At 43.7% G+C, this 13,048-nt stretch overlaps 1 protein-coding gene across 1 annotated transcript in view; it reads right to left on the reverse strand.

Annotated features, from left to right (window-relative positions):
• Positions 1-13,048, reverse strand: part of POLR3B (RNA polymerase III subunit B) — a 104,438-nt gene that overhangs the window by 42,910 nt on the left and 48,480 nt on the right. The window contains exons 15-19 of the mRNA XM_082740562.1: positions 12,227-12,389; positions 10,747-10,900; positions 7,858-7,932; positions 6,803-6,901; positions 2,606-2,733 (exon numbers count right to left, since the gene is read on the reverse strand). Coding sequence (XP_082596688.1) covers positions 2,606-2,733; positions 6,803-6,901; positions 7,858-7,932; positions 10,747-10,900; positions 12,227-12,389 — 619 coding nt within the window. The remainder of the gene's footprint in view (positions 1-2,605; positions 2,734-6,802; positions 6,902-7,857; positions 7,933-10,746; positions 10,901-12,226; positions 12,390-13,048) is intronic.

Consider the following 13,048-nt stretch of genomic DNA (forward strand, 5'->3'; position numbering starts at 1 on the left):
CTTGGTCTCCTTTCTAGTGACAGGAAAAGGACTTTCTCTCATTTCTTCACTCTTGATGGGGGTGGGGGGGGGCCTGGGTAGTGAAAAGGAGATAGCAAATCTTCCAGGTTGGCAAGAATGTGTAGTGATTTAATTCCGGGCTACTTTCACTTGCCACACAGACTAATGGATGAACAGCAACTAAAATATGACTTCAGACCATTCACAGAGAATCTCTGAGATGCAGACCGTCTTCGGCAATGGCTCATGCTTAAAAAGGGATAGCGTGCCTTCTAGTTACCAGCTGCCAAGACTGCGCAGAATTAAAATGACTCAGAGAAGTCCAACTCAAAGTGCTAGGTCTGCTTTACAGACCTGGGTTTCTGCTGTGCGGTTTTCTCCCTCTGCCGGCCTTGTTCCTTTTGTGACTTTTCATACCCCCCTCGCTGAGTACTTAGCTATATGAGTGTCCAAAGAGAAATGTGGTCATGTAATGTGCCAACTTTGAATGTACTTTTATCTCGATGCTTTTCTTTCCAGTCAGGTGTTTTATCATAACAAACAGTAACAAAGCCTTTTTTTTTAATTACTTAAGATATTCAGTGGCTTTTGTCTTCCTAGCGTCAGCAGGAACGTCAGAGGATTGTATCCAAGGAGCTAAATGTGCAGGACCCAGGGTCAGAGCAGCTGAATACACCAACCTCAGAAAACACAGACAATGAATTGCAAATGACACTCAAAACAAAACGAGAAAAAAAACCTTCACACAGAAAACTACAAAAGAACTCTACAGACACTGAATTGGCTTTCTGTACACACTGATCCTGCTTAACTGTGTGTGGTAACTAACCAAACGTTTCAGATACTCATGGCCACAAAATAAAGGCGCTTTTTTTTTTTTTCCCTGTAAGGAGAGGAGTTACAAAAATAAAAATATTTCTTTCCTTCAAGTCACTTCTTTACTTAAAAAAAAAAAAAGATTCACCAAGTAGAGACAGATTCATAGCTCCTTCTGTTTTAATCTTCAAACATGACCAAAGAGTGGCATTAGCGACAGAGTGATTAGTCTTCCGTTAATTCTGCTGAAGGTTCTACACAAAAGGTATATTGTTTCAGCCAGGATTCACATCATGAAACAAAATGGTTTGGTAAACCCAATAGAAGTGATAGTCCTTTCATGACACACAGGGTTCAGTACTGTATATTTCAACTTGTTAGCAAGTCACAAGCACACGCGGGAAATCAGCCTGCACTGCGGCTGAAGATGAATGGGAAAAGCGAAACTGATGAGCCGCTGTTTAGATTTTCCCACTGGGAATTATTCTGAACCGTCCAGGCATTACATCATTCAGGTAAATGGTTGCAGGACAACATGTTTTGCCAACCAAAAGGGCAATACAAAGACTCAGAAAGAAATACACAGTCTTTATTCCGGGATGAGATGTAGGATTCCTTAATTGTCAAGCTATGGTCCATTGCAGCTGATTGCTGGTAACTGAGATGCTAAATGCATTCTGGATGCTACCCAAAGGCAGTGCAAAAACCTTTCAGTTTCTTCATGAAGCTCCCTGTAGCGTACTTTAAACCAGGACTGACAAGTCATATTGATGTCATAGATATATGTATGGAAATAAATTAAACTTACTGGGACTTAAATGATTTTTTAAAACATTTCAAGAAAAGTTTATAAGCAAAAAAAAATTGGGGGGGGGGGCTGGACCATCTTCAAAATAAAACCCAAACTCCCTAATCTATTGCAACTCTCCAGATCACACTATTCCCACAACATGTTCGACAGCCAGACCAAAGCACCAAGATCCCCATGCAATGCTTGTTTCTGTTTCCACGCCTGTGAAAAACACTCAGGGTCTTTCAAGACTCAGTTCAGTTCTATTCTTCAGAAGCAACCTACTCTCTAACCCCAAGTGCCCCTTCTACTCTCCTTCCCTAAGGTTCTAGCTGTCGGTCCACAACAGCATTTATCAAACACATTCAATTCCAGTTGTACTTGTTGGGCTGCCCCATTAGACTGTGAGCTCCTTGAGGACAGGGCTCTTTCTCCTCCCTCCATTTTCAGGGGCCAGCCTCACCGTCTGGTCTATCCGTGATGCTCAACAAGTGCTGGGGACGGATAACAGAAGAGAAGGAAGAAAGGAAAAGGAATTCGGAAACCGGTGTCATGTTTCAGAAGCTACAGGAGCAACCGCAAGGACGTGATGTGTTCAACAACTGTCACCCAACCGTCCCGAACACCTTCTAATACACACTGTGCACCGGAGGCTCTATTCCCTTTCCCACTCTTTCCTCAAACTTGTATTCTTCTGCTCTTTCTCCTGTTCCTCTTGGTTCACATCTTACACTTTACAGAGCTTTTCTCTATTTACCCTCTCATCATTCTGTGACATTTATTACATATCCTCTCGTTTGACCAAAGAAGTAAGTACAGAGAGGTCTTCTCTATTCTTGCAGAGGCTGTAGACCCGGGGCACCTGCAAGCCCTCAGGTTAGAAACACTCAGGAACCAGCACCGCCTGACTTAGCCAAGCATTTAGTACTAGTGAAGTAAGAATAAGGCTCAAGTCTTTTATCCAAGTATTTACAATCAAGTTCAAGAAGGAAATCTTACCCATTGCTTGTTTCCCCATGGCACACTGATACGTGTTTCTTGGGGACTGGTTATGATGAGGGTATGGGATGAGGCCAGCACAGACACCAAGCAGAGTGAAGGGCTCAATCTCCAAGTGGGTGGTATCTCTGTCAAGTTAATTAAGAATCAGACATCTCAGACACCAGGGACTAGAATAAATCTCTGAAAGGTCATAAAAAAATATTGCCACCAAGGTCCCCAAAGGACCTACATAAAATGTGTAAATTTATATAGCTATGTATAAAAATTTATATGTAATTTATATAAAACTTCAAGAACAATAAAATTGGATGACAGTAAAACTGATTAAAAAACCTACTTAAATAAAATGCAGTAAAACAAATTATTTTCTTCAGTAATAGAAGCTTATTACTTATAGAAATACAAAAGAAGAGAGAGTACAGAATGTCCAGGTTAAAAAAAAATTAAAACATTATTACATAACAATAACTAATACTCATAAAGAAATTACTGGGTAATATCCAAATGCAATACCGAAAAAATATCCACATGGATGAGTGGGCTGATTTTTTCTCACTTTTCCAACCTGTATCAATGACAAAGTTGCTTCACCATTTTAGAGAAGAATATATCCCATTTAAGAATAGTTACCTTACTAAAAAATTAAAAATTAAAAAAAAAAAAAAAAAGAATAGTTACCTTAGACCTAAGGGGACCCATACCATAACCACTATCTAAATGTGGCTGTTCAGCACTTTTCACTTAGATTAGCATGCTTGAGGAACTTGGAGGAGGTTTAATTTGACTTAATTCTAATTACTTTACATTTTAAAACTCAAATTTAAGTAACTCAGTTCAGTTAGTCAAAACCTTCATGTTTGTAACAACTTTCACTTGTGAATCTATTCTTTCAACTGGAAATGTAATGATCAGATCAGGTATTTCCAATGAACATTTAGCCCTCAAACTGCGATGTGTTTTCAAGTCTTATAGGAAAAAATAATCTCAATATTTTTATATTGCTTGCATGTTAACATGGTAGTATTTTAGATAAAGTGGGTTAAATAAAATTATTAAGATTAACTTCACTTGGTTCTTTTCTTCTTTTTTCAGGAGGCTACTGGAAAACTTAAATATATATGGGCTTACATGGTATTTTTCTTGAAGAGCTTAGCTGTAGGAACTGGATATAAAGTAAGACTTCATCTAGTAGGTGTCATAATCTGGCTGCTTTGTAATATATTTTTGTGAAAATCCCCATTTTGGCTGATACAGCAACTCAGGTATTTTAAAGGAAAAGGGCAGCCAGATTGTTTCTGGAAGTAACAGACATTACAGATTACACGCAGGGTCTGTGGACTCTAGTGACCCTCTATTCCTTCCTCAAGTACCTGTGAAGCATAACTTCGGTAACTTCAAAGGTTTACAGTACCTGTGAAGACAAGTGATTTCCAAGATAACCCAACTCACTGGGAAAAATCAGTTGCAATACACATGGCAAAAGACCTCCCACTTATCCACTGGGTTTTTTTCTTTTTCTTTAGTACATGTATGAATTATGCCCCTCGTTTGGTTACAGAGGATGCTTTCCATGCAGCTCTTGGTTTGAAGAACATAATTTTGACCTTATGACCTAGTAGAACCCCAACTCTCTCAGACACATTACGCCTTTGTCAGCAGAGAGGGAAAGAAGCCTAGGTTTTGCTTTCTTGGTTTTTTTTTTTTTTTTTTGAAAAGAGAAACAGCTTATAGTGACATTTTATGTCCTAGAGTAAAACAGAGTCTTAAATGTACTGTTTTGTTTACATACTGACCAATTTCACAATATGGGCCAATTTCCCCATGTAAATAAAAACTACTTTTTCAGATGTATAGATTGAAACAAGCTGAAAATGAAGAAAGGTACAGACCGAAGTTTCTTATTTTTTTGTACCAAAAAATACATATATAAGATCATACGTTATCTAACAATTCTTCAAAGTCCAAATGCTCTGGATTTTGATTTTTATGAAACAAAAAGGGATACTATTATTCAAAATTATAACCACCATAATCTTCTGTCCTGAACAGGAAATAGAAGACTTTCTAGTCAATATGTATAAGAGCCTTAAGTTTAGCTCAAATGAAGACTCAGTAACCTGTTGTTTGCAACAGCGGAAAAATTGGAAAACACCCTAAATATTCATCAACAGATTAAATAAACTACATGTAGTCAGACAATGTAATATAAAGAAATTAATGTATTTATATAAACATACAAACATACACTAATATAGAAATGTATCTAGAATGATAAAGTTGACAATGATGCTAAGTTTAAAAATGAAGATAATTAAAATATGTTGCCTTGAGACCATGTATGTATGTTTGTATTTACTTAGAAAAACCCTTAAAAGAGTATATGTTAAACCACTGGCACTGATTATGTCTGGAGGCTAGAGTTTGGTGAGATGGGGAAGGAAGGGGATTCATTCTTTTTACTTCAGGCAGGTCTACAATTGAAAAAGAGTCACAAGTATGAATTATAGAATACCAAATTTTTTCTATTTTTAAAATAAAATGAGTCTGATACATGGGTCGGCTTGGTGATTGGGTGCTCCTGATACTAACGGCTGCATTCCTGTGTAACAGTGAACAAGACAGAGAAAAATCCTTGCCTTTTGTGCAGTTTCTAGTGGACAGAGAAATAATACACAGATAAATCAATAAAATGCATTTTATTGATCTTATTGTAAGGTAATAAGCCCTAGAAAAATAAAGCAGTGAAGAGGGGTGCACAGAGGAGGGGTATCCATTCTAAATGGGGTCGTCAGGAAAAGGCACTGAGAAGGAAGCCCCTGAGGAAGACCTGGAGGAGGTGAGGGAGTGGGTGATGATGGAGGTGAGTGTCCCAGGCGAGGGAAGAGCCAGTGAAAAGGTACTGGGGTAGAAGGATGCCTGAGGTGTGAGGAAGAGGCCAGTGTGGTTACAGAGAGTGAGGGAGGCAAGGACGAATATGCTGCAGACCCCAGGAGGGGTGGGTTGATCGTGGAGGACCTTGAAGCCTCTGTAAGAACTTCCAAGGGAGGGGGAAAGCCACTGAGGCTTTGAGAAGAGAAGGGCAAAGACCACTTGAACCTACGAAGAACAGACTGTAAGGGAACAAGGGCAAAAGAGACAGGAGTCTTTTGCAAGTCCCCAGGTAAGCCATGGCAGTGGCTTGGACGAGGGTGGGAGGTGGAGGTGGAGGAGAGATTAGACCCAGGGGTACACTGAGGGGCGACACCACAGGCTACGGGATCAGCTGTGGGTGTAGAGGAGGAGAGGCGTCAAGGCCGAAACAGGTTTCTGAGAAACAGGAAGGACGGGCTACTCTTTGGAGGGTTACTGCCTAAGAAGTCTTTGTAGTCACTCAATCTTCAAATGGGAGTATAAAAATAGCACTTTGAGAGAGTCCTACCCCTCCTTTTGTTTTCAAATGAGATAGTCCTACCTTTAAGGAAAAAGATTATGACTGAAAAGCATTGTTTACTAAATTTTAATAAGACAACAATGAAGCATCTGGTATAGGAAACAGAAAAGTACTTTCTCAACTGAAGACTTAAATAGTTATCAGATGGTAGTATGAAGCTCCCTAATTATTTCACAATAGAAGTGCAAAAATTCCAGTTTCAGGTAACCAGTACCACCAGTTACATGCATCAGACAGAAAGATATAGAAACATCCTCTAATGTATTCCAAATAGAACAGATGCTTCTAAAAATACTATTACTTGAAACACTGTGAAACACTCTTTTTGAAACACTGTGAGCATATCATCGTTTTTTATATTGCATGTAAGTTCAAAGACATCCTTATAACATAGAATATAAGGAATTCCTGTATCAACAAGAATTAGACGTCCTCTCTAGAAGACAGAAATACATCCTTACGTAGTCTGATCCACTCGTTCAGTTTTGACAATAACCAAACATCAGAATCAGAGAAGCAATTCAATTCCTTTTAAAAAATACACACTAAGTGTAACATGAATAGAAAAGGTTATTAAGTCTAAGGATTGTTGGCAACTTTGTGATAACCCCACATTGGGATAAATGATGGGTTATGCTTTATTACAGGACAGTATACTTCTAACAATTCCTACCAAGAGGCAACATAACAGAAGAGATGAAATGAAAAGGTGATTTCTAGAATCAGAACAGGTTTTAATTATGGTTATTATGGATCCTACTTACTTATTAATTGTATGTTCATAGAGTGCGATGTTACAGTCATTTTCTTCATTGACATCTAAATATTCAACTAGACTTTCATGCAAGAAATCTTCAAAATTCCTAGGAAAATGTTGGTGAAATGTACATTACTAATAAGCATTTCACTGCAATGTTTTACATGTGGTAATGGAGGAGGCTACTGGCTTTCATGTACACCCAAAGCACCTTTCTCTCCCAGAAAGTATCAATATATTGGGATGCTTGAAACATGTTATTCTTGGATCACAGAATGATCACAAATTATTGAAATAAAACATCTATGATATTTGTCAATCTGGTTGCCCCCACTCCCACTTTCTTTGAAGAGAGAGCTAGAGTGCAAGCACACCGGCAGGGCTGGAGTAGGGAGGGGCAGAGGGAGAGAGAATCTTTTTTTTTTTTTTAAATATGTAATTTATTTATTTGACAGAGATCACAAGTAGGCAGAGAGGCAGGCAAAGAGAGAGGGGAAAGCAGGCTCCCTGCTGAGCAGAGAGCCCAATGAGGGGCTCAATCCCAGGACTCTGAGATCATGACCTGAGCTAAAGGCAGGGGTTTAACCCACTGAGCCACCCACGTGCCTCGGGAGAGAGAAACTTAAGCAGGCTCCATGCCCAGGACAGAGCCCAGTGCGATCCTGAGATCATGACCTGAGCTGAAATCAAGAGCCGGATGCTTAACCGACTGAGCCAGCCAGGTGCCCTAATCTGGTCCCCACTTCTGAAAATGTCTGCTATGACTTTTAGGAGCCCCTACGATGAGACCCCCAGCATCCACATCAACATATCCCTCTGTTCCTTCACAGTGTGCTAATTTACAACAACACTCTGATCCTCATGATACAAACTGGTAAGTCTAGGCAAGTTCACATAGAGAAGAATAGGTTTTAATAGGCTGATGCACTGAGTAGGGAGGAATTAAGGGACTAAAAATGAAAATATACTTTCTTAAAAGCTCAGATCAAATGATGCCATTGCTGCTTAAATCATATCTATGACTATGAAGGAGTCTGAGAGGTTTTGCTTTCCACCATTTACCTGTACCCCTGAGCCAGCTCTTCCATATGCTTATTTGTGACGGCAGGCTTCTGTTTCTTAACAATTATGTAGGGTCTGAAATAAAAAAATAAAATAAAATAAAATAACAAATTCACAGCATTCAAAACAAGAATTAAATCAGCAAGTACATTGACTATAGTGAAATGAGGGAAAGTGGGACATGATCAAACCAATTCCTGGACCTGAGGGGTTCTCTGCATATATGAGCGTGTAAAGGCCTGTCTGTTCTCCCTCACATACACGTTCACAGACGTGCACAGGCCAGAGCACGCATGTATGTACACACATGCACACAAATGCACGCACTTCCTCCAAGCATCTTAGGAAATACCTGGTTTTAAATGGAAAGGCCACACAAAATGATCCTCAGTAAGATCTAGAAACAAAATCTTTACTGTCTTATTTTTTTACATGGACGGTATAAACACATCACACCAGAGGCATTTCACAGGATGCCACACAGGAATATGTGGTCTACGGCCCAGGAAGCCAGCAGACAGGGAACTGTCCCTGAGGAGAACAATGTCTCCCTGAGGAGACAGGGTCTGATGGACAGCCGCTGTTCAGAGGGGCTTCTTTCTGGACAGATATCACTAGGCTACACTGGCAGGTTACCTAAAGCTACACATTTACAGAGAATAAAGCCTTTTTACGTTGTGATTTTGAGTGAGCTAATGGGTGTGAGGTAGAGAGAGCGTTTGGTCTCCGCACTCTGGTAGATTAACCTGTAACTGTCAGCGGTGATCCGCTGCTGAGGGCCTCGCCACCACCAGGAAACACGGACACAAAGGATGGCATGCGGCCCTGAAACGTCAAGGGCTGTTGCTATTTGGATAAGCAGCTCTCAGAGAGAGGAGCGAGCAACCACCAGACCCTTGTGCGCTCTACCCTAAAGTCCAAATAACTATTCGAGGACTAATGAGCACTTTTAAACAGTTAAGAAGAAGAGCTGCACAATTACAAAAGGGGAACACAAGTTGCCGAGAAATGAACTGAGTCAACTTTTCATGGAAATCAACATTACCTCGAAATCCTGGCTTTTTCTGGGGAGGGAGGCAGAGAGCACTGCTACCTCATTCAAGGGCCGCAGGGCATTCGGGCCAAGAGACTCACAAGTGAGGACAAGGACAGACGCAGGAGACGGGAGTGGACACACTCAGCTACCTCACGGCCCGGCTACTTACTCAATAAACTACCTGTTCGTCCTGCCAGACCTCTGTCCGGCCATTGTAAGGTGACTTCTGAAATATAAATCCTTTCTTTCATTCTATTGCATAATATACTGAATGTAATGAAAGAGAAAAATCCCCAAAAAGAGTAACCTAAGAAAATGTTACTGTTTTCCCCGCCCTGACTATGTTAACAGCGGTACATAAGCAGCTAACATGTGCCCGGAACCCACAAGGCATTCGCCACACCTTCTATCAGTTAGTTCTCAGGACAACCCTAGGGAGGTATCATGATCGTTTACATCTTTCAGCCGAGGAAAGTACTAAAGTCAGAGCCACCCAAGTCAGCGAGGGGTAGTCAGGACTCAGAGGTACGTCATCACCTAGGGTTCTTCGGTTGCAAAGAACAGAAACCAATTCTGGCTAATTGAAGCAAAAACAGAATTTACTAATAAAAAAATTTTTAAAAATTTTTGAAAGAATTTACTGAAAGTGTAGGAATTTATCACAAGGAGAAGAATGGGGGACAAGAAAAAGGTAAAATGCCCAGGCTCACAAAGAAAAGGATCCCAAGGATCCAGAAGGGGAGGGTAACTGGCGGTGTCCTGCATGTGTCGCTGTCAGCACGAATCAGCTCCCACCACTTCTTCCTTGAGTTATTCTGTTGGGGATTCAAATTCTCTGAGGAGAGAGTGTGACTGGCCGAGCTAGGGTCATGTGTCTGACCTCTGGCTGAGCAGGAGAGGGCACCTGACTGTTCTCACAAGACTGCCAATGGGGAGGGGCAGTTCCCAAAGGCAAGTGAGGAGGGTCCCTGGCAGGAGAAGCTGGATGCTGGGCAGACAAGGGCAGTGCTCTCTCACCTCTCACAGACCTCCACGCCCCAGCTCTTCCCACCACTCCCACCACTGCAAGCTTACTCACTTGGGCCCTCGCCCTACCTGAGGTCCACAAAAAACTACAAAAAAACCCACAGAGACTTACAAAACAAGATACCATCCTTAACTGATGTCCCTGGATGTCCCCCAAGACCAGACATCCTGTTACACTCAACTCTGTGCCCCAACCTTTTGGCCAGCACCTGCGCATAGTAAGCCCTTACCATGTGCTGAATGGCGAGACGGCACCTAAGCACTGGGTCTAATGCGACTCGCTCGTGCCTCCGTGTTCCCCAGCCTCTCTCCTCTCCTCCCTTGTCCAGGGAACACGATCCCACACATCCTTTAAGGCTCGGCTCACAGCAGAAGAATCCAGTGGGGAAAATCACGACTGCTGGAGGCAGACGAACTATAAGGGCCGTCAGGTAAAGAACAGACCCCGCCACCATCTAGCTTTGGGTAAGCTGTTCAGGTCTCGTTCCACGTGTGCTAAATGAAAAGGTGACCCACCCTTACACGGCCGAGTGGCGTTCAAGCATCACACACGGTGTACCTACTGACATCATAACGGCAGCAAGCACCCTTCCTAGCATGGCGGGTGCTACTAGCCACCGTTCTGCCTCTGCCCGTGGGCTGAGCTGAGGGCAGAGACTGATTCCGTTCATCTTCGCATCCTCAGCTCCCAGATGCACACGCACAAGGTGTCCGCGAACTGGATTCAACTCCCCTCAACAGGGCAAGAGGTGAAAGTGGGTTCAAAGACAGAAACAAGCACATTTCTGTCAGAAGCAAACATTAAAACTCTTCTCAGCCACTCATACCTGCACAGCCTTCCTCCGTCAGAGGAGATGTAGACGCACCGGTCCGTGAGGTTTGTTGAGATGGACACGAACTCATTGATGTAGCCCGCTCTTCTCATCAGGCGGAACGTGTTCACCAGCTTCCTGTGGTCTCGAATGACGCCCAGGATGTTACCTGAGCAGAAAGAAGCACATTTCTAAGAGTGACAAACGACAGACCTCTTCCACCCGAGGAAGAGCGGCCGTAACATGGAGTCGCGCTCGGCAGACCCTGTCACCCAGCCAGGAGGCCGGCCCATAGGCTGCAGGCCAGCGGCAGAGTGGAGCCGCCAGCGGCGCCCGACCACCCGAGTCCACATGCTGGGGACAGGACCTCGGGGTCCAGAACCCCGGGTTGGAACACCGGCTTCATCACTTCCCAAGGGCTGCAGCGAGGTGAGGAGTCGCTCCTCCGAGAAACGCTTCGAGCTCTGGCGAGCGCCGAGTCACTGCTGTTCTCTGACTGCTCTTCCTGTGATCGGCATCTGAGACATGGGGAAGGTGGACGCCGGGCCCCAGGTCAGCGTGAGGACTCAGAGGGTCCTGCCTGACAGTGCGGAGTAGGAGCTCAGTCTGCGCTAGCCACGGGGATAGACTGAAGCAAGTGGCCAGGGGCCAGCCCTGTTTTGCTGCTCAGCGGCCCATGCAGGGAGCGGGAGGAAGGGGGAGAAGAGCATGGAAGATAGGGGGTCAGGACGAGCACCTGGGGGACAGGCGAGGGGACAGGCACCCAGACCACCAAATCCCAAGAAGGAAGGATGAGGCACCCTCGCTGCCGAGACTCTGGCATGCTCTGCAGTGGGTAACAGCAGCAACTGAAGCATGAGCCGAAGGAGAGGGTCTCTGGCCACAGGTTGCCGACAATCTGTCATTGAGCGGCGGAACGTGAGTCAACTCGCTGTCAGGGCTGATCTGACTGCAGAATGTCTCACATGTTAAGCTTGAACTTAACGATACCATGCTGAGCCTTTCCCGCAGTGGACCAGCTGGCAGCTATGAAAGGGCAGAAGGCAGCCAGTGTCTGCAAAGTAACCTTGGACTTGGATAGCGGGACCCTCTCAGACCCTGAGGACAAGCCGGTGGGTAACGGTTTCTGTCAACATGTTTCTACCTCTCACTTAAGGCCTCCTGGACCCAGAATTGAAGTGGTTTTTTTTTTGTTTGTTTTGAAGATTTTATTTATTTATTTGACAGAGAGAGATCACAAGTAGGCAGAGAGGCAGGCAGAGAGAGAGAGAGAGAGAGGAGGAAAGCAGGCTCCCTGCTGAGCAGACAGCCCGATGCGGAACTTGATCCCAGGACCCTGAGATCATGACCTGAGCCGAAGGCAGCGGTTTAACCCACTGAGCCACCCAGGTGCCCCGAAGTTTATTTGTCCTTAAACACCTGGATGACAAGAGCTTCCCTCCCCCTCCCCACCCAAAGGCCCATCAGGCACCACACATCTCTGTAACGCACTCACCATTGAGGAAGACGAGAAACACGTTTGGGTAAGAGAGCTCTTCCCCACATAACAGATTCACATCTTCGACGCCCAGGTTCCCGGCCAGCTTAACAATGGGCCCGTCTTCCATGTCTGTGGTGATGTGTGTCATGAGGGCCAAGTTCTTCACCAGACCACACGCCTGAAAACAGAAGACAGTCATGTGTAAGACGGACCGTTAGTAATCCCAGGTACGGTCTGTGTCTGAAGAAAGCTCACTGCTTTGCTGGCGGCCACATAAAGCAGCACAGCCTCGTAGGGGACACTTGGGAGATTCAGACAAAAGGCTTAAAAACGTATACATGGAGGAATTTATCCTTAGGTAGTAAACAAAGATATAAACGTAAATTTAGCCTCAGAAATGCTTAGCAAAGTACTATTTGAAACAGCAAATATGGATGGCATCATGAATGCTCCCTCAAAAAAGAAACTGACTACATAAGCTGTTACTCCCTGACGACGGAACGCCACGGCCATTAAGACGACACGGCACAGAAACAGTAAAGGAAAACACTTATGGGTGTGGGTACCTGACAATATACAAGTGGCCAGAAATGAGTCGTCAACAAATTTAATGCCCAGTATCCTATAAAGTTTCTTGGTAGAAAAGGCAAAGAAAAGACCAAAGAACCGGTCCGATTAAGAGACTGAGGAAGCATGGCAAGAAGCAAGTGTAATTATGGGTCAGAAAAGAGACACTGGTGGGATAACTGGCAAGAAGCGAACAAGGTCTAGATTCTATAATCTACGGATTATAATCCTGTTACCAATGCGAATTTCGGGTTGATAACTGAGCAATGG

Source organism: Mustela nivalis (assembly GCF_964662115.1).
Source record: "Mustela nivalis genome assembly, chromosome: 7".
Classification (NCBI taxonomy): Eukaryota; Metazoa; Chordata; class Mammalia; order Carnivora; family Mustelidae; genus Mustela; species Mustela nivalis.